The following is a 24,614-nucleotide window of genomic DNA, read 5'->3' as shown; positions in this document are numbered from 1 at the left end:
ATACAGTATATGCCATAATATTTTAAGAATTGCCACTCTATAATATACTCTTCATTTTTTTTCTGACCTTTAGGGGAGATTATAATTGACAAGGAATACATTGGATCGGGTATATGTCTTACAATGATATGTTCGGAAATTTGTCAAATACAAAACAGTACTGCAATTTGCAGCACGACCATGCCTACACCCACGCCGACATCCACATCTGCATCCATACCTTCAACCACACCTGGAGTGCCTGGATGCCCTCAGTGGAATGTAACTGTAAGAATCTTAATGTATTGATGGACTATTTTACGTTATTCCTTCAAAACAGCAAACATTCTGTACATTGTAACGTGCGGCAATATATGACTTTACTCCATTTTCTTTCTTCACATCAGCAAAATGAGACCTTCTGGTTGTGTGATTGCTTAATGGCCAGATGCATTGAGGACAACATAATTGAAATTATTCCATATGAATGTCCACCCATTAAGGACATTACCTGCTTGAATGGGAAGGAACCTGTTCTCGTGTGGGATAAACGGCACTGCTGTCAACAATCTGCTTGCGATTGTAAGCCATCCTTTAGATATTTACTGTCTCATATGTTTACAGTGTATATGAATTTTACACTTTGAACTTTTCTCTGTCTTTTCAGGTGAATGTGAAGGGTGGGGAGATCCTCATTACATCACATTTGATGGCCTCTACTACAGTTATCAAGGAAACTGTAGTTATGTCTTGATGGAAGAGATTTTGCCAAAAGTGAACTTGAAGATTTATATTGAAAATGTCTTTTGTGATCCCACTGAAGACGTGTCTTGTCCACGGTCATTAATCATATCATACTCATCACAAGTTATCACACTTATCAATCACAACCTAATTGGAGCAGTGCAGTTAGAGGTATGGATGTTCATATGAAGACTTCATTTCAGATTGACTGAAAGGAGAAAGTTATGAGACAGTGTAGATGGAGAAAAAAAACTATAAAGGATCATTTTTTTCATGTCATATTATTTGTCCCTGCAGGCACTCAAAGATGGGAAGCCTTTGAAGCTACCTTATAGGCCACCAGGTTTTAAAGTCTTGTCTTCCGGCTTGAATTTGATTTTTGAGATCCCTCACCTAAACGTGATCGTAACATTTGGAATAACTGGCTTTAGTGTCTACCTCCCTTTTGAATACTTTGGCCAAAACACACAAGGCCATTGTGGTAAGATTTCTCTACGGCAGCCATGTTGAATGACATGATATTTGTGATGAATTCTTGTGACTCTTCTTCCAGGAACATGCAACAACGACCAGGCAGATGATTGCATGTTGCCTGATGGCAAGCTGGTGCAAAGCTGTGCTGTGATGGCTGACTATTGGCTTGCAAAACACATTTACCAACCCGACTGCAAGGTACCTCCTGTTCTGCCAACTAGCATGCCTGAACCAGAGCCAACCTTTTCACCTTGCAACCCAGACTCCATGTGTGATCTTCTTAAAAGCAGGTGGGCATCTGATTCACAGTCAAAATACTGCATATTGTCAATAACCTTAGCACACTGCCATTCAAATACCTTGATATTACTTTACATTGCATTTGTGTGTCTTTTGCCTTCACAGCGTCTTTGCAGAATGCCATCCAGTTGTCTCTCCTGATCATTTCTACCAAGCTTGCGTTTTTGATAGCTGCCATGTTTCCAACCCAGCAGTGGAGTGCACAAGTTTGCAGACTTATGCTGCTGTCTGTGCTCAGGCTGGAATTTGCCTAAACTGGAGGAACCACACCACACTATGTAGTAAGCAACCCTCATTACGACACATCTCCAAGTCGACCTCAACACCAAATTGGTCAGAGGTATTGAGATTGATTTTCTCTGGCAGTCCATCTGTCCATCAAACATCAATGGGGAAAGATTTTCTCAGAATCCGTGCAACTTAGACGAGTAAACTTTGTAGTCACTACTAAACCACAGTCTTAAATTAGTTGAAAACTGTTTCCAAATTTCTTCTTTTTTTTTTTACTCATTTGCCCTCCTGAATTCAAACATTAGTTTCACTTTTGTTTAATCGAGCACACATTGCACATGCTGCTGCACATGTTTTTTTTTAGAAAGAGTAGGTATGTATTAAAAAATAAACTTTTCTTCCCTAATAGCAAACAGCTGTTCATCAAACAAAATTTACAAGCCCTGTGGTCCAGCAGAACAGCCAACCTGCGAAGACAAGTAAGTTTCAACGAAAAGCCTATCCCACAGTTCAGATGAGTAAATCCTGACACAACGATCAAAAGTGACCACAATAATATATGATCTTTGTTATGTAAATGAAGTACTGCAAGACAGCTGTTAAATAATTCTTTAAGAATATATGTGAACTGCTTTTATGTTGATTGAACATCACAGCCCTAATGACCCAACTCTGAACTTCACTACTGAGGGCTGCTTTTGTCCTGATGGCATGAAACTCTTCAACAAAGAATCTGACTTGTGTGTTGCTAAGTGTGGTAAGTATGGCGGATCGCCGAGTCTTATTGGTGAGCTGAATATTTTGTGTCACAAAGTCCAACGGGATTACTTGTTTTCCGACAGGATGTCTTGATCCTGAGGGGATCCCCCGTGAGGCGAGTCTCTATTCGTGTTCAATTAAAACCCGAGTCTGCGTCATTTGCTTGTAAGAGACAGTGAAGTCATTGCTGTGTCGTTGTCTTCCAGTTCAATGAGAGGTTTGAGTACAAATGTCAAGACTGCATCTGTCTGGAGTCCACCAAGACGGTGATATGTACTCCAAAGGAGTGTCCGAAACCACCTGTGGAGAAATGCACTGATCCAGGGTTTGTCCTTGTCAACCAAACAAATCCTTCGGACCCCTGCTGTGCTGCCTTTGTTTGCCGTAAGACTTGTATCAATGCACATTTTCGGTTTTCAGAAATGCTGTGTACATTCTTGAGGATGCACAATAATTATTTGCCTTCATTATCTCATCACCTTCAAAGAATGTCAAGTCAGTACTTGCCCATTCATTGACATGAACTGTCAAGTCGGTTATATTCCAAGTGTCACTGTTCCTGAGGGGAAATGCTGCCCAGTGCGAACATGTGGTGAGCCTAATTAATTTGACATCTATGAACCCTAATTCTAGCAGAGACATAGTTAGGTAATTTTCATTGCCTTGCTTTTTTTTTTTTTTTAGAACCTAAAAAGGTTTGCGTCCACAAAGGCCTTGAATATCAGGTAAGTAAGAAATGGAAATAGAGCGATGATTTCTCAAATATTTTGTCGCTACACATCTAGCATGGAATTATTTCTGACACACTGATACAAATGCTCCTTGTGCAAAAGCATGTGAGTGAACACGCTTTCCTCCTTTCCTAGCCCGATGCAATGGTTCCTGGCATTTTGTGTCAGGATTGCGTCTGTACAAATGAGATCGACAGCAAAACTGGTCTATTAAAAATAGACTGCGAGTTTCAGACATGTTCAACGTCCTGCAAATTGGTACGGGAAATGATGTCATTACACTCAAACACGCAATAAGTGCAGTGTGATTTTATTTGTGTGTTTGCCAGGATGGTGAATTTGTAAGGCTGCTTTCGGTAATTTAATTCCTCCCTTTCTCTCAGGGCTATGCATATGTGGAAACAGCAGCCGATGTATGCTGTGGGAGGTGTTTGCAGACACACTGCATCCTAAACACTAACGATACTCAACAGCTCTTGACGGTCAGTTGCATTTGCTATGTTTTCTGAGTTCTGATTTGAAGCCTTCCTGAAAATGTTGTGGCTTGTGTGTGTGTCTGTTCGTCCACCTCACTGCTCTCCAGCCAGGACAAACCTGGTCACCATTTGAGAATAAGTGCGAGCTCTTCACCTGCATTAAGAACGAAGACACTTTCACAGTGTTCCGTTCACACATTGTCTGCCCACCGTTCCAGCAGAGCAACTGTCTACCTGTAAGTGTCCCTCGTAGAAAGTCTGAATTGGCTGCGTGTCAGAGCAGCAGATAAACCAACGTTTGTTGATGCCGTGGATTTTCTTTCTCCTCAGGATACCATTCAAACTTCACCGGAGGGCTGTTGTAAAGTCTGTGAGTATGGCATTCTGCTTATTTTCGGGGTGGCAGTGGTTCAGTGGGTTGGGCTTTGGGCTGGGAAGCAGAGTAGTCCACCAGTTCACCGTTCAAGTCCAAGCTCAAATGAAATGAGGAATGTAAGCTGGTGGCTGGAATGGGGCCAGCTTTACCCTCAGAGCACTGCCGAGGTGCCTTTGAGCAATTGCTAATTGTTCCGAGTGCATCGATCAGGGCGGCGCCTTCACCCTATGCCCTCTCTGCATACTCTGGGGCCCCTATGCACATATATGCATCATGTGTGTGTTTGTTTCAAGGGGCCCTTGTAATAGGGTGAAAATGGAATTTCGTTGTGTGTTTGCAGTGTAAAAAGTGTAAAAACATAATGACAATAAAACTAATCTTAATCTTTAGGCACAGTGCACTTAGATGAAAAGCTAATTGTGTGTCTCCTCACAAAAGGTGTGGAGAAGACAACGGCCTGCAAGATGTTTCCCTTGAAAAGCAAGGTTACGCACAAGGATTGTCAATCTAACAACGAGGTCGACATGCCATACTGTGAAGGATCCTGCAACACTTTCACTTACAAGTAAGGATGACAGTGTTTTGCATTCTTATGTAAAGTCACAATCGAACCCATGAAAATAAAACCTGACTTTATTCATCAATATTTCCTTTGCTTCCCACAGGTACTCTGAATCCTCCTCTTTAATGAGCCATTCCTGCTCCTGCTGTAAAGAGACACGATCCAGCAACCGCACGGTTGATCTGAACTGCCTGAATGGGGATGTGGTTCCCTACACATACGTCTATGTGGAGGAGTGCAGCTGTGGTCAAAGCCTCTGCACGGGACCTGTCCCTCGCAAGAGACGAAGCGTCACGCTGGTTTAAAGATGTGAAAACTCTTCCTTTACAGTTGTAACAATCAATCAATCTCTTTCAATGTATTGACCATTATAGACAGTATATATATATATCCATTCAAATAAAATGATGCAACTCTGTTTCAGTCTCACCTCTGTTATTTTTTTGTTTGTGCCAATCCAAATACTGTTTGCTTATTCATTTTAGTTTTAATAACAAATTGTCAATTTAAAATGACTATCTATTTATTGAAAGTATATTTCTTGTCAATAACATATTCACAAGTACTTTGAAGGCACACCTCACGGCACTTACATCCCCAAAAGGTCGCCCCCCCCCCCCCCCCCATTAGCCTGTAGTAATCAAGGTACGGCCTAATGATACAATTTACTCAAGGATTTAAGCGGATTAATTTGTGTTCAATAACATGTTGACACTCAATTTAAAGATTACAATTCTCTGCTTTAAAAAGAAAGGTGCGTGGCTCTTGTTTAAATATGTTGTGCAGCATGCGGCAATCTTCCTCTTCTCAAACAAGGATCTGAATTAAACAATTATCCCAAGAGAACTGCGTGACAGTTCAGGTGAAATTATTGCTCTAACAGGAATTTGATCATGTTTACCAAAGATTAACGTAAATAGAGTGATGAAAGTTCAGGTCATCTCGGAGCTTAAGTAAGATTTGTGTGAGACACAGAAGTGTTGGTGTAAGAAGCTTCTTCAGAGGGTGGGACTTAAAGAGTTTTTTATTTTTTAAACACGATGACTGACAAGCAACATGTATGTCCACCCCTCCTAAATAACAAACATTCAATAAGATATATAAATGTGACACGGATCATGTAGCATTATTCGGCTCAAAGGTCTTCCCAGGAAGCGACCACGATGCCTGCTAGATGGGAGATGCTCTGGCTCCTCTTGGGCCTTGGACTGCCTGTATGGAGCTTTAGTAAGTACTCTCAGCTGGTATATCCAGTCCAAACTCATAATGTAACTATAACAAGTATATACTGTAGCCAATCAGAGGATTAAAAAAATTGAAATAATATGTTTTTGTTTGATATAAAAAGTATACTTTATTTTCTTTAAGGTATGACAGGTATGTTTTTTTATGAAAGATTGCAAACTAAAAAAATACCAAATGCAGTTTGAGCTTCTGCTGAAATGAATGTTCTTTTCTTGGGGAACCAGACGTGAGATCCTCTCACACTGCTCAGTTCTGCAGTACATGGGGAAACTACCATTTCAAGTCTTTTGATGGTGATTACTTCCAGCTCCCCTACAATTGTATCTACGTCTTTGCAAGCAATTGCAAGGGAAGCTCTGAGGAATTCAATATTCAGCTCCAACGGCAAGAGAAGAATGGGGTCATCAGCCTTAAGAAGGTCACTATACAACTGTCCGAGCTCCTCCTGGAATTAGACACCTCCATTAAAGTCAATGGCGAACCGTGAGTCTGATTTGCTAGTGTCTCTTTTCATTATCTGGTGATCTATTATTGTTATTATTATGTTTATGTCTTTGTTATTGTCTGACTGGGATATTTTTTTGCCTCTAGTGTCATTCTACCTTACAACAACTTTGGAATTTTAATGGAAAGAAGTGTCTCTTATGTGAAAATCGAAGCCAGGGTGGGGTTAGACATCATGTGGAATGAGAAGGATTCCCTCTGGGTATGTGGTTCCATCATTTAATCGCATCTGACTGCACATGTTTTGGCTTTTTAGCAATATTGCATATAATTGTGTGTATATACAATAAATAATGTTGTACTCGTAATCATTAATTTGGAGGAAACGCTTATGTGATGTTCAATGAAATTCAATTTAGATTTAATTGAAATTAGCAATGAATAGAGTGCAAATCTCGATCAGTCAACGGCAGGATCGACGTTAGAGAAGGCTAGGGACAAAGACCACAGAGCAATGGATGGTAAATGAACTGCTGGCATTTTTAAATAGCCAGGTTGGAAGTAAACACCACAACAATATTAAATACTCAATAAATCTAATGAGCCCGTGTTTGGTTCAGTCCTATTTAAAGATATTTATATTGCAAATCTATATTCTATTTCAGGGTCCTCTGTTTCTCATTTAAGGTCTCTGATTTAAATTGACTAATGTTCCAAGTGTTTTGTGTCTCAGAAAGGATCTGAAACACCTACGATGATCTGACGCACCACCAGGATCTAAAGGATTGTGTCATAAAACTGCCGCAAACATATTTTTTCTTTCTGGTTTTAAGGTCGAGCTGGATGCAAAATTCAAGAATCACACCTGTGGCCTGTGCGGTGACTCAAATGGAGTTTATGATGAACGCATTAATAGAGGTAAAAATAAAAATAAAAATCTAATCATACAACATACCGGTACAAGTTTACACACATTAGTAAGTCTTCTGTTCTTCCTTTAGGAAAAGAGGAATCAATACCTGGTGAGGATTATGGGCAGATGTGGAGAGTCAGTGGTGATATGGAAATCTGTGATGAAAAGCCCTCTCCAGCCACTCAGACCTGTGAAAATCAGGTGGGAGGAAACTCAGTAGCTTCAAATAAACTTACCAAACACAATTCGAAACAATAAATGATGTACTGCATGCGCCTTCTGTGACCCACAGAGAGACTTCTGTAAGCACCAGCTGACTGGATCCGAATTCCTCAGCTGTCCTCAACTGATTCCTACCGACGTATTCATCGAAGCCTGCACGAAAGACATGTGCTATTGTAATAGCAGCAGCATTTCATGCTTGTGTTCAATCATAACAGAGTACTCCCATCAGTGCGCTCGCACAGGCGGGCAGCCACGCATGTGGGAGCATGGAGACAAATGTGGTAAGTGTAGCAATCAAAGCATGTATTTATTTAATTTTATTTATGCCACATTTAAGATATATGTGAGTATATGTCTGATTGTGTGTTGCATCTATGCATGTGTGGTGAACAGTAAAAGCATGTCCTTTCAACATGGAGTATAATGAATGTGGTAGACGCTGCATTGACACCTGCAGCAACCCTCAGGGGAGCCAAGTGTGTGACGATCAGTGCAAGGAGGGATGCTTCTGTCCGAACGGTAAGTGTGCCTGTTGGCAAACCAGCAGAGATTATATTCTCAGTCCAGTAGGCTGTTTCCCCCCACACAGTATCATAATTGATGCTATTAAATTTCATGAAAAGTTGAAGAGAGTTGCTATGGACAAAGCTAAATATTCACTCCGTTTTTATTTTGAATTGAGAAATCTCAGGCTCTAACAACTTTATTTTAAAAGGTAGAGTTGTAATGGGATCTAACAGAATTTATTTAATTACCTCCACCAACGCGGGCGGAGGTTGTGTAATCACCGCTGTTGGTTTATTTGTTTGTCTGTCTGTCTGTTAGCAAGATGACTCAAAAAGGTACAGACAGATCTTGATGACATTTTCAGGATGTTGCGAATGTTACCAGGAACAGATGATTACATTTTGGTGATGATCCAGAATAGATCCTAGATTATGGATAATTTTGAATTATTCATTAACATTTCAGTCAATGGAGCATCAAAATGTGTTCCTCAATATCTCGATTATTGACCAATGTTTATGGAATTTGACACATTCATGTAGGGTGGGGATCTCTATCACCCCACCAGATTTCATCTGGATCAGGTCTAGAATGAAGTTTAACATTGAATTCTCATCAACTCTGATTCACTTTTACTTTTCATGGTTGGTGTATAAAGATACCAAAAACAATTTAGAACCCTTTGATGATGATCCGGATCACCATGTGGACGGTGTAAATCCAAATAGGAGGAGAATGAGCTGCTTGGCGGAGGTTTGAGCTCTCTGAGTGCTTTTCTAGTTTTAGCCTTTTTAGCAGGGTAGATTGAAGGTCACTCAGCTGGTTTAGTAACCTGTCAATGCTACTAAATCCTGCACATTGCACCTCTCATTCCTGAGCTCAAAATATAAATTGAATTTGCATACATATGTAAATCCCAAATTAACATTTATCCCATGGCATCTGTATGGTTCTGCTGGTGAAGCATAACTTTGCAGTATCTAGATATACATGGATCAGCAGCTTCCCATCACACAATGACCGATTTTGTCCATATGTTTCTCACCAGGGACTCTTTTTGATGACCTTCAACAGCATCGGTGCGTCACACTTGATGAGTGCCCCTGCGTACACAATGGCAAGACATACCAACCAGTGGAGACATACTCGAAGCTATATAAAACATGGTAACCCCTTCACTGTCTTCGAATTTATGTTCACTTTTAAAACATTTGAGATGGTCGGTGCAGCTGAAGTGACCCAACCTTGTTAACAGCATCTGTATGAGTGGTCAGTGGACCTGCTGGGAAGAAGACAGTCCTGGTACCTGCTCTGTACTGGGAGGCTCCCGCATCTTCACCTATGACGATAAATCCTATGCATTCAATGCAGAATGCTCTTATATCCTCACAAAGGTGAAGCACCCTAATTCTAACAAACTTTACTTTTCTAAGTATACAGTTTGTAAGTATGTGCATTTATTTTCTGCTTGGCTTTAGGATAACAGCACGGATTTCAGTGTGTATGGTGAAATATTCAGTTGTGACAAGCTCAAGAAACTGACTTGTCTGGGTGCTGTCACTCTACAACTTCCTAATAAACAGGTAAATTAGAGCATATGATTCTCTCATGAAGTGAAAAAATAGTTATGGTATTTCCTGTAATTCAAGATTTTTGTTTCGTTTTTACCACATTTTAACGTAATCATCTGAACTTTCTACTCCTTCCGTATTCAAAACAGGCTTATTACAATTATTTGCTGTATCGTCTACTTTCCTGACATAAAGGCCATTTTCATGGATGAGACAATAATGCACCAAGGGAAGACCATCCATAGGAGGATCTAAGTGCAAACTCAGCAGTTTAAACAAGCATTCGTTTCTTTGTTTATATATATATATAAACAAAGAAACGAATGCCAGAGTTACAACCATTAAGGAAAGGGGTGACGTTAGTGTGCTTCTATCCTGTGCTTATGCGCCACTCAGCAGTTTTTTCCACCTCTTGCATCTTCTTTTCCCCTGCAGAATATTGTGGTTGAAAAGAACGGGCAGGTTTCTTACAACAAGCAGGTCTCTAAACTGCCTCTTTTCCTGAGTGAGTGTCTGGTCCTTTCTCCTGTGAAATCGCAGGATATTCATATTTAAACAAACTCCATACTCTATTTGAAAGCGTTCTTCCTCCCACAGCCAACGTAAAAGTCTTCCGCCCATCAACATTCTACATCGTCATCCACACCAGCTATGGGTTTGAACTAGAGATTGAGCTCACACCCATCATGCAGGTCTACATTAAAGCCGCCGTTTCCACGAAAGGAAGACTCAGAGGTGCGTTTGATCGTCTTAGTCGATTTTTAATTCAGTGTGAAATACAATCTGATTACAATATGATAAGCCAACGTCTTCATCTAGGCCTTTGTGGAGATTTTAATGATGTCGAAGCCGATGACTTCCTAAACAAAGATGGATTGGTTGAGGGAACGGCTCACCCATTTGTCAACACTTGGGCGTCTGGTTCCCACTGTCACAAGGTTCAAGAAGCACAATTTTGCCCTGTTAGCATAGGTAAGGATAGGTCACGCACCTCATGATTGATCATGTATTTTTTAAATCTCAAACAGCTTTTCCGTACACATGTATTTGTGTTTGTAGATACATATGCTAAATACTGGTGCCGCATGCTGTCGAACAAAACTGGGATTTTTGCCCCATGCCACTCTGAAATCAGCCCAGAAGAGTATGAAAGTGTAAGAGAATTATCTTTGTATGCAGAGTAATATAATTTATTCATGTATTTTATGTGCTGTTTTTATTTGACTCATTCAAGCAGCGCATTTCAACTTTTCTCTTCAGTTATGCACTCAGAACATTTGTGCCTGTGAAGACAGTGAGGCTTGCTTGTGTGCAGCTTTCTCATCCTACGTCCACGCGTGTGCTGCTGCAGGCGTCTTGCTGAAGGACTGGAGGACCGCTCAATGCCGTAAGCTAAAACACATCTCTCGGTGAGGTCAATGATGTCCATATTTGTTTTGTATATTTGACAACTAAGTCCAGCTGTTTCCTCCCAAAAGAGAAATACACTACTGGCTGCCCTCCTACTATGGTGTACGCCTACCCAATGACAAGCTGTAATCGCACCTGCCGCTTTCTTGGTCAGTCAGACTCAACATGTGCGCTAAAGTGGACTCCTCTTGATGGATGTGGCTGTGCTGAAGGAATGTACCTGAATGAGAATGGACAGTGTGTGAGAGCCTCACAATGTCCTTGCTATGTGGGGGAGAAGGTGGTACAGCCCCTGCAAGTCATCAGTCTGCATGGAAAAACCTGGTGAGGATTTCAGCATTTCCAATGAAGATTTAAAATGAAAAGCAATACATCTGTTAGGATTATTTGTGGGGGGCATTTTCAGCTTCATCAATGAGCTCATAGGTCACAAGAAATGAAGGAGAGCGGTGTGGAATAGTCCTTTTCTTCTTCTTCTTCTTCTACATATGATCATATTGTAAAAAAGAATTTAAAGGTGGATGTAAAATTGTGCACTCAACAAGCCATGATTGTATGTAAAGAATTGAGTCCCAGGATGTGGGCTCGCTGTACAGTAATGTGTGTCCACTGCTGTGGTTTATTCCTACTGTCTTTTTTCATCTCTGCAGAGTGAGTAGCGTCATCAGGGCATACAGCGGGCCAGTAGTCCTTGAAGTAGCTCCCGATGGAAATGAGCTCATTCTAAAACAGCTGCTTAATAGAGATGCAATAATGAATGAATGAATGAATGTGACATTATTGAAAGTGAAGGTGAACATGAAAACACATTGTCTCATTTGGTTTTTGCTTTTATTTCAGCTCCTGTAAAAAGGGAATATTAGAATGTACAGGAACTCCCACAACTGACTGTATGTAAAAAAAAAAAACCCTCCCATCTTATTTGCATTCTTTAACACTATCATCAAGCATACAGTGGTATTTTATGTAACACGCTGTTGTTGTCCTCAGCATGCACCTCTCCAAAGCGTTTCTTCAACTGTTCCACTCGTATGGAGGGCGATACTGGCTTAGAGTGTCAGGAAAGCTGCCAGACGGTGGTCACAGACTGTGTAAGTTTTTGATTAAAAAAAAAATATATATATATATATATATTAGAGGTGTCTGTTTCTGTTATCTGATTTTTCACGCTGTTTCTACTTCCCCCTGTCTCTAACCCTCAACATAAGACTGACACTCTGATGTGTGACACGTACATGCTCACGTAGCGTGACGATAAAAAAACATTGCTGTGATCTACAGGCTAGCGAACCGTGCAGGTCCGGCTGTGTGTGTCCTCCTGGCCTGCTGGCAGACAGCAACGGAGGCTGCGTTACGGAGGACCAATGCCAATGCTCCTATAATGGCAAATTCTATCAGCCTGGACAAACTGTCACTGTGGACTGCAACAACTGGTGATCCCCTTAATCTTTCCATTACAGATGAAGCGTTGTGTGCCTTTACTGTTGTTTGGCGTTTAAATAGGAGTCATTTGACCTAATGTTACTTAACTGGTTTAAATCATAGCACTTGCCATAGAAGAAAGTGGGAATGCACAGATCACAAGTGCGATGGGACCTGCACCATATATGGACTGGGGAATTGCCGCACTTTTGATGATAAGAAATTCACCTTCAATGGGGAATGTGGCTACATCATTGCTCAGGTACAACAGAAACGTACTTTTACACTGCCATTTGTCCATCTGTGGTACTGACACCGATATCTTTCAGGATTACTGCGGGGGCGATATGCATGGGTCTTTCAGGGTTCAAACTGAGAACATCCCCTGTGGAGAGTCTGAAGGCATCTGCTCCACTTCTATCAAGCTGCACTTGGGGGTACATAAAATAATTATGCATATGCATGTAAAATAATTCTCAAGTATGGACTTGAATTACAAATATGCTTTTTGTTTCAGAACAAAGACATTGTTCTTTCTGAGGAATCTATTCGCGTTACCGAACAAAGCAAAGGGAAGGAGATACCCTATAAGAGCCACGACATGGGTCTCTATTTGGCCATCGAGGCAAAGAATGGCCTTGTTCTCATTTGGAATAAGAAGACATCACTGATGATTAAAGTCAGCCCTGAATTCAAGGTGGGTGAGAAGAAACATAGGCCAATATCTGAGAAGGTTGCACTTTTGCAAATTAATAAGGTTTTTTAATCCAGGGCAAACTCTGCGGTCTGTGTGGGAATTACGATGGGAACATCAGGAATGATTTCACCCTGAGAAACAAAGAAGTTGTGGTTGAACCCCTTGCGTTTGGGAACAACTGGAAAGTATCACCCACCTGCAAAGATACAAAAGAGCTACTGCGTCCCGGCAACTCGTACCCTGGCACGCTGAGGTCGAATAATAAACATTGTGGCATTTTCACGTCTGATGTATTTGCTAGTTGCCGGTCAAAGGTAAGAAAACTGCTGCACTATCTATGTCACACAATCATGCAATACAAACAAACTATGTGACCATTTAACAGATAATGAGCTATAACAGACTCTTCCTGCATTTGCAATGGTTTCTTTTATAAAGGTGGATCACGAAAGCTACTACCATGCCTGTGAGAAAGACACGTGTACCTGCAATGCAGGAGACTGCGAGTCGTTCTGCTCTGTGGTAGCAGCCTACGCAGCAGCCTGCCACGAAGCAGGAGTCTGTGTCAAATGGAGAACGCCCACAATCTGCCGTGAGTGTTTTGTCCACTATAGGAAGATAAACAATGCATTTGAAATCATTTACAGCTTAATTTGCAGCAGAAGTTCAAAATGGACTCAGTTGGGAAAATAGAATGCTCCAAAGTTCAATATAAGGAGCCACATAAAGGATTGTATTTTCAATTGTATTTAACAGTGAGGAAGGAAATGAAGACATTCTTCTGTCTTCATTAATTCATCAGGGGGAAATGCATGGAAGTCAAAGAGATGGGTCATTATCTAGGAGGCTGTGCAATTTGCCTTAGATCAGAATGAAAACTCAAATCCACCATTTCTACAAAGACAGTAATCTTATATTATAGTATCTCGTTAAGCTTTGGATAATGCACAATTGAATGGGTCTGTTGTTGGCAGAGAAGAGTGCTCTACTGAGTGCCATTAAATTTTGAGCTGAAGCCATTTTTTCTTGCATCCTGTAACTAATCCTCTCGTGTTTCATAGCTGTGTTCTGTGATTTTTATAACTTGGAGGGAGAATGTGAATGGCACTATATACCTTGTGGGAAACCTTGCATGAAGACCTGCAAGAATCCCTCAGGAAAATGCAGCAATCAAATTCCTGCATTAGAAGGTATACAAACATCAAAGTAATTTATCTGGTCATGAACACTTCAATTTAAAACCTTTAGGACAAGTTGGTTGATTTTATTATCTATCCTCATGTAGTTACATTTAATTTTTTGTCCCTGCTTTGCATTATTAAAAGTGTCACTTAACCTTTTAAGGCTGTTATCCAAGTTGCCCACCAGAAAAACCATATCTGGAAGAAGTTGCCAAGAAGTGTGTGTCCGGGCAGGAATGTGGCTGTTATGACAGTGAAGAGAGGCATTATGAAGAAGGAGAACTCATGCCTTCAGACAAAAACTGTAACATCTGGTGGGGCACATTCAATTTTATTAATATCAGCAGTATTTCAAAATGGACTCAGTTCAGGGATATGATTTAAAAAAAACTTGCCATGTGATAACTCTTTATATTTGATTAAATAGTAATATTGCTCATAAAAACATCAACGTAAGGAACTAGAAAACCACTCAGAGAGAGCAAACCTCAGCCAAGCACCTCATACTTCTCTTAGTTGGATTTACACCGTCCACATGGTGATCCGGATCATTATCAAAGGGTTCTAAATTCATTGTTCTTGGTATCTTTACACACCAACCATGAAAAGTACAAGTGAATCAGAGTTGATGTGTATTTTTAACTGATTTTTGAATCCATAAATAGGTTTTTCCTGACCTCATTCTGGTGAGTGAATTGAATGCATTTTACAAGATATGATTTTTTGAAAAAGCCTAAATGGAAAAATCCAGATTTTTAGTTTTTTGTATGCAGACAGGTATCCGGATTGCTCTCAAAATTTTATAGGATCTAAGTTAGACCAAGACCCATCTTCAGATGTTATTTTTTTTCATCAAGATCCATCCAGCAGTTAATCCTGCTAACATTCCACATCTGCTGTGTGGAATCCTCCCCTGGCAGCACGCAGGATGGCTCCCCTTCCCATGAGATGCACCGGCACAGCAGAAGAAATGACCTGAGTGCAACCCAGGAAAATGCATGCTCACTGATAGAGTTCTGATGCTGTGCTCTGCGCTGTGTCAACAACAATTCCATATGCTCATACATTGAGTTTAAACTACTCTTTTTTGTCTTTCAGTCACTGTTCTTCAGCGAAGAGGGAGTGCACCACAAATAAGGAAAGTGAGTGTTGCTTTGACTTTTACCTCATTTGATTTCTCTCAGAAAACCTTTATGGAATTTAAATCTATGGAAAAGATGAATTCATATTGAAACAAAATTATTATAATCTATTATTCTGTTTGTTTGCAGCATGCAAATGTAGACATGAAGGATATACATATGAATATGGAGAACAAATGTATGACACTAACGAAGGAGATGGAAACTGTATTACTGCTGTTTGTGGAGCAAATGGAAGTATTACCACAATCGTAAAGCCCTGCACGGCAAGTGCTACAAACAAGACACCAGAAACTGGTAAGGATAAGTCTTTAAAAATGAGCAGCATAAAGATGGGCTCGAGTAACAAGAGAATTAAGACCTGTTTTTAACCCCTCTTAATGATCAGAAGAGATTGTCGGAGCCACTCCGACAATATTTTGTCTGATTTGTTAAATGAAATATTGAAAATGTTGATTACTTATAGACAATTTAACGGTTAATTTATTTATTTATTTTTACAGTGCCAGAAAAACCAACTACTACCACTTTGATTCCATGTGTCTGCATCTACTCAAATCAACATTTCTTACCTGGTAAGCAACAGGTTATTATTGTCTATCATTATGTAGTCTTGGTCACACTTTATCTGTTGTTATACATTTCATCCTGAATCTACCCTAGGAAACTGTCTGAGGTGAAATCCTTGACATTAGTATATAAAAACAAAAAGGACAAATTCTGACTTGACCTGTGTTCTTATGTATCATGGGGAATCCATTTCCAAAATGTGTTGAAGTGAATATTCCTTTGACAAATCAAACCTACATATTGTGGATTCTGGCGCAGACTTTACATTTTCCCTATTTCAATGCAGACAACGTGTGCCAGCGTGGCCAGACTTTTCTTATGCGTACTCTTATTTTTATTCTAACTTGCAGCAGCTCCTAGTTTCTATTTGATTTAACATTTTGGATGCTTTTCTCTCTCTTATAGGTAGCATTATAAACAATGACACCGTCGGAACAGACTGGTGTTCGACTACTTTTTGCGATGCAGCATGCAAAGTTCAGAAGAATTTAAGACCGTGCCAATCTATTAAGACACCAACTCCTACCCCAAATCCAACAAGCTCCAGCAATGTGATAGAAAGTGGCTCAGCCAATAAAAGTACGGCACATAGAGAGGAGCCCCGAGTTGACTGCTTATATCTCAAACCACCAAGAAAGGTAGGTGTTAAAAGGTCATGGTGGAAAAGGGAATGGAACATAAAACCAGATGCATTTGGTAAATTAAAGTTACCGGGTATTTATAAACACACTCAGCTGATTAATTGACAGACAACACAAAGGAGATAAGAAAAATGAATTTAGGAGAGACTAGGATGCCGCTCAAACCAGAGAAATCAAACTAATAACAAAAAGAGAGCTTTGTCAAGAGATGCTGACAGTACACTAAACACTAAATAACACTAAATAAATGTAAGCGGGAGACCGCATCTCTGGTTCTAAACAAAACATACATCTAACATAGTGGGTTAGCATCATCAGTATTGAATTTTTACCTCTGGCTCAGTCTCTCCTGAAAGCTCTAAGTGCTTCAGCTAACGAATCAGTACGACGGTGAACTGTGTGTCTAAGTGACAGCCGTGCTGAGTGATGTGCTAGTTGATCTTAAATCGAAGCCCCAGCTGAATCCCAGTGATTGGTGGATGGACGATACTAAAGCAATGATCCTGTCTTTCATGTTTAAATAAGCTTATATATGTACGATTATTTCCTTGTTTCCTCAATTACATACATTGTTCAATTAAAAATGTCCAGGTTTTAATCATGACTTGAATTTTACTGGAATTGGATAATTGATAGTGCTACTTTGGCCTTTACAGGATGGTGAGACCTGGAAAACCGGAAAATGCAGCAATCATTCATGCTATGATGGAAAATTAACAACAGACCATGTGTATTGTAAACCAGTGGCCAAGCCTGTGTGTGACAATAAGCTCCCTCCTGTTAAGGTTTATGATGTGACAGGCTGTTGCTTCTCCTACAAATGTCGATGTGAGTTCAAAGGGCAACCTTTTTACATTTCTTATAAAAACAACATCTTTAAACTATTAAGTGTCACTATTTAATGTAAAACTACCTCAACACATTACTTTCAGGTATTTGCAAGGGCTGGGGTGGACCTCATTACATGACATTTGATGGCCAATACTATAGCTTCCAGAGAAACTGCACGTATGTCCTGGTCACTGAGGTCAATCCTCAGTACAATTTTACAGTTGTTATTGACGATGGAAACTGTAATGCCTCTGAAAAGATGACCTGTATCAAATCCATGAAGGTGTATTACAAAAAATCTGAAATCATCCTTGCACTTCAGAGATTCCCTGTGAACAAGACAATGGTAAATATAAATCAATTATCTAAATAAGATGCAATTTTATTTAAATAATTCTCAAATACGACAAAATCACATGCATTGATAATGGTGATTACTGCAGAATTGTTTCATCTAGAATTGCTGCTCATATTCAGGTGTACGTCGACAGCAAGCAGGTTTTCCCGACCTACACGAACCCTGACTTCACCATAACGAGCACAGGAATCGAGGTGCTTTTGAAGATCCCAGCAATTGAAGCCCATGTGGTGTTCAAAGATCTTTTATTCTCTGTTGAGCTGCCCATTTCACTTTTCCAAGGCAAAACAGAGGGACAGTGTGGTAAGAAAATCATCCATTTGGTGGCGGCATAAGCACATCTGACGGATTCTAACGTCTGTATATGCTCATCTTTCCTCCCACAAGGAAACTGTGACAATGACATGAGCAACGACTGCAGGCTGCCGAACGGCCAGACGAATCCCTCGTGTTTTGACATGGCACAACATTGGTTTAAACCTGATAAAAATCATACACATTGTGAGACGCCACCTTCTCCGACGACGACCCCAACAGCACCCTGCAAAGCTGACATCTGTGAAATATTTACCAGCGAGTAATAATTTGCAGTATTTACAGGACAGAATATTGAATGTTGAATATTGGATTATCACTCAATTCAACTGTCTTTCCTTTCTGCTTTAAGTGTGTTTAAGAAATGCCACGACGTCGTCTCACCACAAACGTATTATTCTTCCTGCGTATTTGATGTTTGCGCCGAGGCCAGCACCGCCGTCAGCTGTTCCAGTCTGGAGGCTTATGCCTTAGCCTGCGCTGAAGAGTCTGTCTGCGTGGACTGGAGGAAAACTACCAATGGACAGTGTGGTGGGGAGATTTATTTTAATGTCAGTCAACAATGATTCGTTCATGTTTGAAATCATTTTAAGCTTTAAGTCTCTTATTTTTTTAGAATATGAATGTCCAGAAAATAAAGTCTACAAACCTTGTGGGCCAGCTATTTCACCGACTTGCAATTCAAGGTAAATCTCCTAATCAGTACAAATGTTGACGTGCTAGTGTTAAAACACCATTTATTTATTTGGCAGGGACAAATTTTGCAATAGTAATAGTTACCTTGATCACTATTTTGTCAGCACATTGTGTTAGCATATTAACATTTGCAACTAAAAGAACTCGGAGAACGCAGACCTCCAGCCAGTACCTTAGTCCCCCTATATTGTGATTTACAGCATTTATTTTATCTGTATTTTTAGATTCCTTATCCATGAAAACAAACCTTTAACAATTGGATTCACATTGACATCATTATTAGTTTAGAAGTTACTCATAAAAAGAACACTTTCAGTAACGGTGGATTCTTCTGGATCTGGATCCAGAGCTTTTGAAGAAACAACAAATCCGTTTGTCCACTACTAATTCCACAGCATCTTGGTAAAGGCAGCAGAACCAGAACTTCCTTTGTGGAGGGAATCAGAAAGAGTCCAAAAACAAGATTGTTTTGTTGTGCAAATTTACACCGATTTCAACTGGATCTGTCTCATATTTTGAAGGTCCATTTTGCTGCAATTCAAAGTGATCCAGAATTTAGGATCTCTTCTGGATCATCACCTAAATTTTATCATCTGCTCCTGGTATCATTCCTAACATTTCCTGGAAATTTGATCAAGATCCGTCCATAAAATTTTGAGTCATGTTGCAAACAGACAGACAGACAGATAAATGCGGGCAAAAACAGAGCCTCTTACCTTTGAAATTGTTTTTTTGTCCACTGTAAATGTTCTACCTATTTAGATATAATGAGCAGAACAAGAAGAACTGCTCGGAAAGTGAATCAAGCCGAGATTGTGGTGGATTCAATGAGGGATGTTTCTGCCCAGATGGGATGACTTTATTCAGCCAGATGTCTGACATCTGTGTCGACTCCTGTAAGTGCTGTAACTGCTCTGAACAGATTATTTTTAAAGACTAAATTGAAGTACCGCTAAACTGATTTACTTCTTTAAGGTTGTGTTGGACCCAATGGCCAACCAAAAAAGGTAATGTTTGATGGCTGATCATCTTCATTCAAAGTGTCCCGACGGCAGTAATGACATCACCTGTGTTACGTCTCTCTAAGCTCGGGGAAACTTGGCGGAGTGACTGTCGCCAGTGCGTGTGTGATGAAAACACACAGACTGTTCAATGCGAGCCCGTCAAGTGTCCTTCTCTACCATCGATTAAATGCACCGAGATGGGGACAGTAGAGGTGAACCGCTTGGTGGACTGTTGTCCGAAAACGTTTTGTGGTGAGTCATCACATCTGCTGGCATCATGTTTCACCATTAATTAACTTCCATTGATTTGCTCACTGTTTGCACTTATATTGACAGTTGTTTGTTCTGAACTTTTAAATCAAGAGAAAACACTCCAATTTATTAAACAGACTGAGCGAATTCAACGAATTCTAATGAAGCTTTTAGTGCGTTATGCAGAGGGATTTGCAGTATACAATATTTTCTCCACAATAAAGAGACCATTTTTCGTCTGACTGAAAACTTAGCTCTTCTCACCAACGCTGGAAATGTTTTATCTTTCAACCAACAGAATGTCATGCGAATCGCTGTCCTTTGCCAGAAATGTGTTCACCCGGATTTGAGCTGAAGAACGTCACTGCTGGTAGTTGCTGTCCAACCTATCAATGTGGTAGGCTTCCATTTCAGTTTTCGGCTACATTCACTTAATCTATTTTTTTGTGACAGAACTAAAACGAAAGTTAAACGGGAACTTTTAATGTGATCACGTTTGGTTTACTTTTTCTTTCTATGTAGTCCCCAAACCAGTTTGTGTCTTCAACAAGATCGAGTATCAGGTAAGGAGTAATATATTGTAAATATTTTACATCAACTCTTGGGGAAGTATTACGACTAAAGAGAGAGAATGAAGTCACACAACAAAATAATATAGAAATCAGATATTTAGCAGATTAAAAACACAGTGGATCATGATAACGGGAATTTTTAATTTATAAAATATTCACCAGTCTTCTGTAATGTCATCCATTATTTTTCTTGCATTTCTATGAAACTGGCTCAGACTTTGCTTTTCATTGCTTCCAGCCTGGTGTGGATTTCTCCCCAAGCCTGTGCCAATCATGCCACTGCAGTAAAATTCAAGATCACGACAGCGGTTTGAACATCATTGACTGTGTTTCGAAACACTGCGATACAGACTGTAAAGAGGTACCGGATTTTTTTGTATATTGTACAAAGGGCCTGCACATACTAAATCAGAGGTCAGTTTTGCATCAGGTAGTGATCAATTGACACCTCAGTACCTCTCTTCTACTGAGTGTCTAGAACATAGACTGAGTCGTAGGCCTGATGACACAAAATACCTGGACCAAAATGCCCCCTAGGATAATTGAGGCACTCATACAGCCAGCACAATAAGGAAGTAATTCATGGACGGGATCATTAGTAATTACATATTAACCTGATTGACTGAATTTGCATCCCATTTTGATTTATGTGTTTTTTTAGGGCTACAAGTATGAAGAGCAAAATGGACAATGTTGTGGAATATGTAAACAGATAAGTTGTATTTTGGATATCCCAGACATCGATTTGCCAATAATTATTGAGGTACGTATACATATGGAAACATTCCTTATACCGGCGTATATATATATATTCACTAATCGACTTCTATTATTTTCCGACAGCCTTCTCAGTCTTGGTCGCCACCAAATGACGACTGTACCAAGTATGAGTGCCAAAGGGTCGGGGATGAAATGATAACCTTCAAAAACCATACAACGTGTCCTAAATTTGACCCAAAGCTCTGCATCCCTGTGAGTATGATCTGCTGCCGACAGGCGGAAGAAGAATCTTAACAGTCTCTGAGACGTTTTCACATCTGTCAGGCGCCAACCGTTAATATGGTGGGAGAAATATGGGAAGGAAAAATATATCAAATATAAAGAAACAGTGAGGAGTAGTTTTTATATCTATCAGTGTTGTTGAGCTGCATATTTTATAATCGATGTGATCTGTGTTAAAGGGAACCGAACAGAGTGTCAAGGACGGTTGTTGCAAGACTTGTAAGTATAACTGGAAAATAAAAGATTACATGATGTTCAGTCATATATTTGGATATGCAGTAATATTGAAACTTTAATGAACAACTAAATAAAAAAGTAACTTTCATCATTTAATTATTATGTAAAACTTTAGAACGACAATATCAAAAGAATGTAGCACAGCATTTGGAAAGACAGGAATATGTCTTCCGACCAACAATCTGAAATCCAAACGTATTTCATAAAAAGAACATTAAAAGAAAAGTAGCAGATTTGAAAGCTAGAGCGAGGGATTGTTTTAAAATGTTACTTTCTTGAAATCAATAAATAAAGGAAAACGTTGATTAATTTTAAGTAAATCAACTTGTTAGTAAAGCACTAAAAGCTATAAAGTTCATGAAAACGGGATGACCAGAATACAATCCTAAATAGTCAGGTGCTAAAACGTCACATCAGACCATGTATTTTCTTTTACCGGTGAAATAATAAAATACAGATTACAAAACAACAACTAGAATGCTCTGTAAAACTCGACTAAAACATTTTAATATTCAAGTAATACCTCATCAACTTCTTTGAAATCAAATATGTTTGTAAATCTGAGGGCACATTTTTTAAAGAGGGATCAATATAATACTGTATATCCCAATATTCTTGTTCATTTCCTTATTTCGTAAGACATATACATTTTAGGAATCATTGTCATTTAATCTACCGTTGAACAAAAACAATAATAATTCAATGTTTATTCACACATTATGAGAAACAAAATCAGCACTTTTCTCCCAAATATATATAAAATGCATAAAGCACTTAAACGCAAGTCATGCCTACTCTTATATTTTCTACTGCAGACAAGACTTTCAGTGAAAACTGTAGCTTTCTGTTTATAGGATGGCCAGATAGACAAAATGAAGCCAATCCAGCTGTGATAAAAGTGATTCACAAATCACTGCACTCATCCTTTTAATTGACATTTTATTTAATGTGCTCGTGTTTGTTCTCAGGTATTCCTATTCACAGATGTCAAATGAAAAAGAACGCCATCCACCTGAAGAAAAATGGCTGCCAAACAGTTGTTCCGGTGGATATCGGAGCCTGTGAGGGATCTTGTGGCGCTTCCTCATCTGTGTAAGTATCTGTTAAAATGATCTGCTTCATTTTATGTGAAGAGCATAATTTGTTAAGATAGACGTTATTGTGCATCAAACAGCAGATGGCTGAAACTCATCCTGTCTGGAACTGTGTGTTTGCAGGTACTCTGTGGAGAGCAACAGTATCATACATTCATGCCAGTGCTGTCAACAAGCGGCGACCAGTGAGAGAGAAGTGGAGTTGACATGCTCTGATGACACCAAAATGAATTACAGCTACACTGTAATTGAAAAGTGTGATTGCAAATCCTGTACTGAAGGCACTAACGATATTAAATGAAAACCCCTGCAGAGATGACAGGAAACTCAGTTTCCTCATTTTATTATATACTCCAATGAGCTCTAACAATTAATCTTCAAAGCCTAATCACGAATATATGAATATGACAACAAAAACACACACATCTGCATATTTAGCAACCTCAGATACGATCAAGTCTGCTTTCACAGAAATAGAAGAGATGCTGCAGGCTGTTTCCTTTTGATCGGCTCTATGTACCCTGACAATACTGAATCATTTTCACTTTTATTGTCAAGGATGCAAGTCCACATAGTGCCTTGTGGTGACAGCGCGTGTGTGTGTTATGGTGTCTCTTTCTTTTTCTTTACTGATAATGTTGATTTCTTTTAAACATGCATATATGGTGGTGAGAATGATCTCTTAGTTTCAATTAAAAATAAATGATTTATTTCACCTGCAGAATGGTGCCTGCAGGGAGTCTGGGTCAACTTCTAATGATTTATAGCATTTAAAATAAAGATTTGGCAAAGCAAAATATTGTCTCTGCATTGTCTGACTGAATCAACTGAATCAACAAAGCACAGCATTACCCTGTAAGGTGTTACCGCTGATGGTTTCATATTCATTTGAGCATATGCATCTTACGGCACTGCCTTTACAAGATGGGGAGAAGATTGTAATGCTCAAACTGACTTTGCCATATACCAGCTGATAACCAAGGCTATGGGCGGTTCCTTAATTTAGAATTTAATCTTCTTCTAATGACCGACAATTCAGCTTAACTCTTTCCCCTTGTGGGACTAATAAAGGGAATATCTTATTTTATGAGGCAACTTTTGAAAGTTTGGGCCATTGGAGCAGTTGGAACATTTTTAACTTTGAATGTGGACTTTAATAAATTAGATACGAATGGGTTTGATGTGTTCACTTCTTATTAAGGACGGATCAATCCTCTTGGCAGCATTAGTTCTGATTTGTAGAAATAAAGTCAGTTTTAATCAAGAGCAATCTTTAATTATTTCTTTAAGTGAATGAAACAAAGTCATTCATTCATTCATTATCCAACCGCTTATTCCATCATTGGGTCGCGGGCCAAGCTTGAGCCAATCCCAGCAGTCAATGGGCGAGAGGTGGGGTACACCCTGGACAAGCCGCTGGTCCATCGCAGGGCAACACAGAGACAGACAATCTGCCTCACACACAGTGTCACCAATCAGCCTAAATTTTGTTTTCTTTAATTTGTAGCATTACATAATAATAATAAAAGGATCGTATTGATGTTTGAAACTATTTATGATACGATTCGATACACTTTATTAACCATACAGACAGAGTCCTCTTGAAATTGAGGTTCTCTGGAGTCAACACAGTACAAAAACAGGCTCAAGAAA

The 24,614-nt window shown here is 39.5% G+C and overlaps 3 protein-coding genes across 3 annotated transcripts; all 3 read left to right on the top strand.

Annotated features, from left to right (window-relative positions):
- Positions 1-165: 165 nt before the first annotated feature.
- LOC137894014 (intestinal mucin-like protein) lies at positions 166-5,050 on the top strand. Its single transcript, XM_068739472.1, has 18 exons — positions 166-267; positions 387-561; positions 647-894; positions 1,021-1,204; positions 1,277-1,487; positions 1,603-1,778; positions 2,138-2,207; positions 2,385-2,485; positions 2,571-2,602; positions 2,694-2,871; positions 2,975-3,079; positions 3,172-3,212; positions 3,354-3,476; positions 3,602-3,700; positions 3,802-3,930; positions 4,025-4,064; positions 4,509-4,635; positions 4,736-5,050. The coding sequence occupies exons 1-18, from the start codon at positions 181-183 to the stop codon at positions 4,935-4,937; spliced, it is 2,328 nt and encodes a 775-aa protein (XP_068595573.1). The 5' UTR covers positions 166-180; the 3' UTR covers positions 4,938-5,050.
- Positions 5,051-7,725: 2,675 nt separating this feature from the next.
- On the top strand, positions 7,726-15,060 carry LOC137894461 (mucin-2-like). The gene is made up of 16 exons (XM_068739939.1): positions 7,726-7,740; positions 9,973-10,042; positions 10,135-10,272; positions 10,357-10,509; positions 10,597-10,691; positions 10,798-10,924; positions 11,016-11,230; positions 12,229-12,380; positions 12,493-12,631; positions 12,699-12,806; positions 12,887-13,066; positions 13,141-13,380; positions 13,505-13,658; positions 14,128-14,256; positions 14,411-14,561; positions 15,054-15,060. The coding sequence occupies exons 1-16, from the start codon at positions 7,726-7,728 to the stop codon at positions 15,058-15,060; spliced, it is 2,073 nt and encodes a 690-aa protein (XP_068596040.1).
- A 1,748-nt stretch (positions 15,061-16,808) lies between these two features.
- On the top strand, positions 16,809-23,280 carry LOC137894460 (intestinal mucin-like protein). Its single transcript, XM_068739938.1, has 16 exons — positions 16,809-16,817; positions 17,257-17,428; positions 17,533-17,777; positions 17,909-18,092; positions 18,177-18,261; positions 18,457-18,635; positions 18,721-18,790; positions 19,563-19,696; positions 19,776-19,807; positions 19,888-20,056; positions 20,579-20,619; positions 21,290-21,391; positions 21,810-21,849; positions 22,836-22,959; positions 23,085-23,205; positions 23,275-23,280. Exons 1-16 carry the CDS (start codon positions 16,809-16,811, stop codon positions 23,278-23,280), a joined length of 1,713 nt encoding a protein of 570 aa, XP_068596039.1.
- The last annotated feature ends 1,334 nt before the right edge of the window (positions 23,281-24,614 follow it).

Source organism: Brachionichthys hirsutus, chromosome 5 (assembly GCF_040956055.1).
Source record: "Brachionichthys hirsutus isolate HB-005 chromosome 5, CSIRO-AGI_Bhir_v1, whole genome shotgun sequence".
In the NCBI taxonomy this organism is placed as follows: Eukaryota; Metazoa; Chordata; class Actinopteri; order Lophiiformes; family Brachionichthyidae; genus Brachionichthys; species Brachionichthys hirsutus.
Note: the sequence above shows the minus strand (reverse complement) of the source record. Positions and strands in the feature narration are given on the sequence as shown.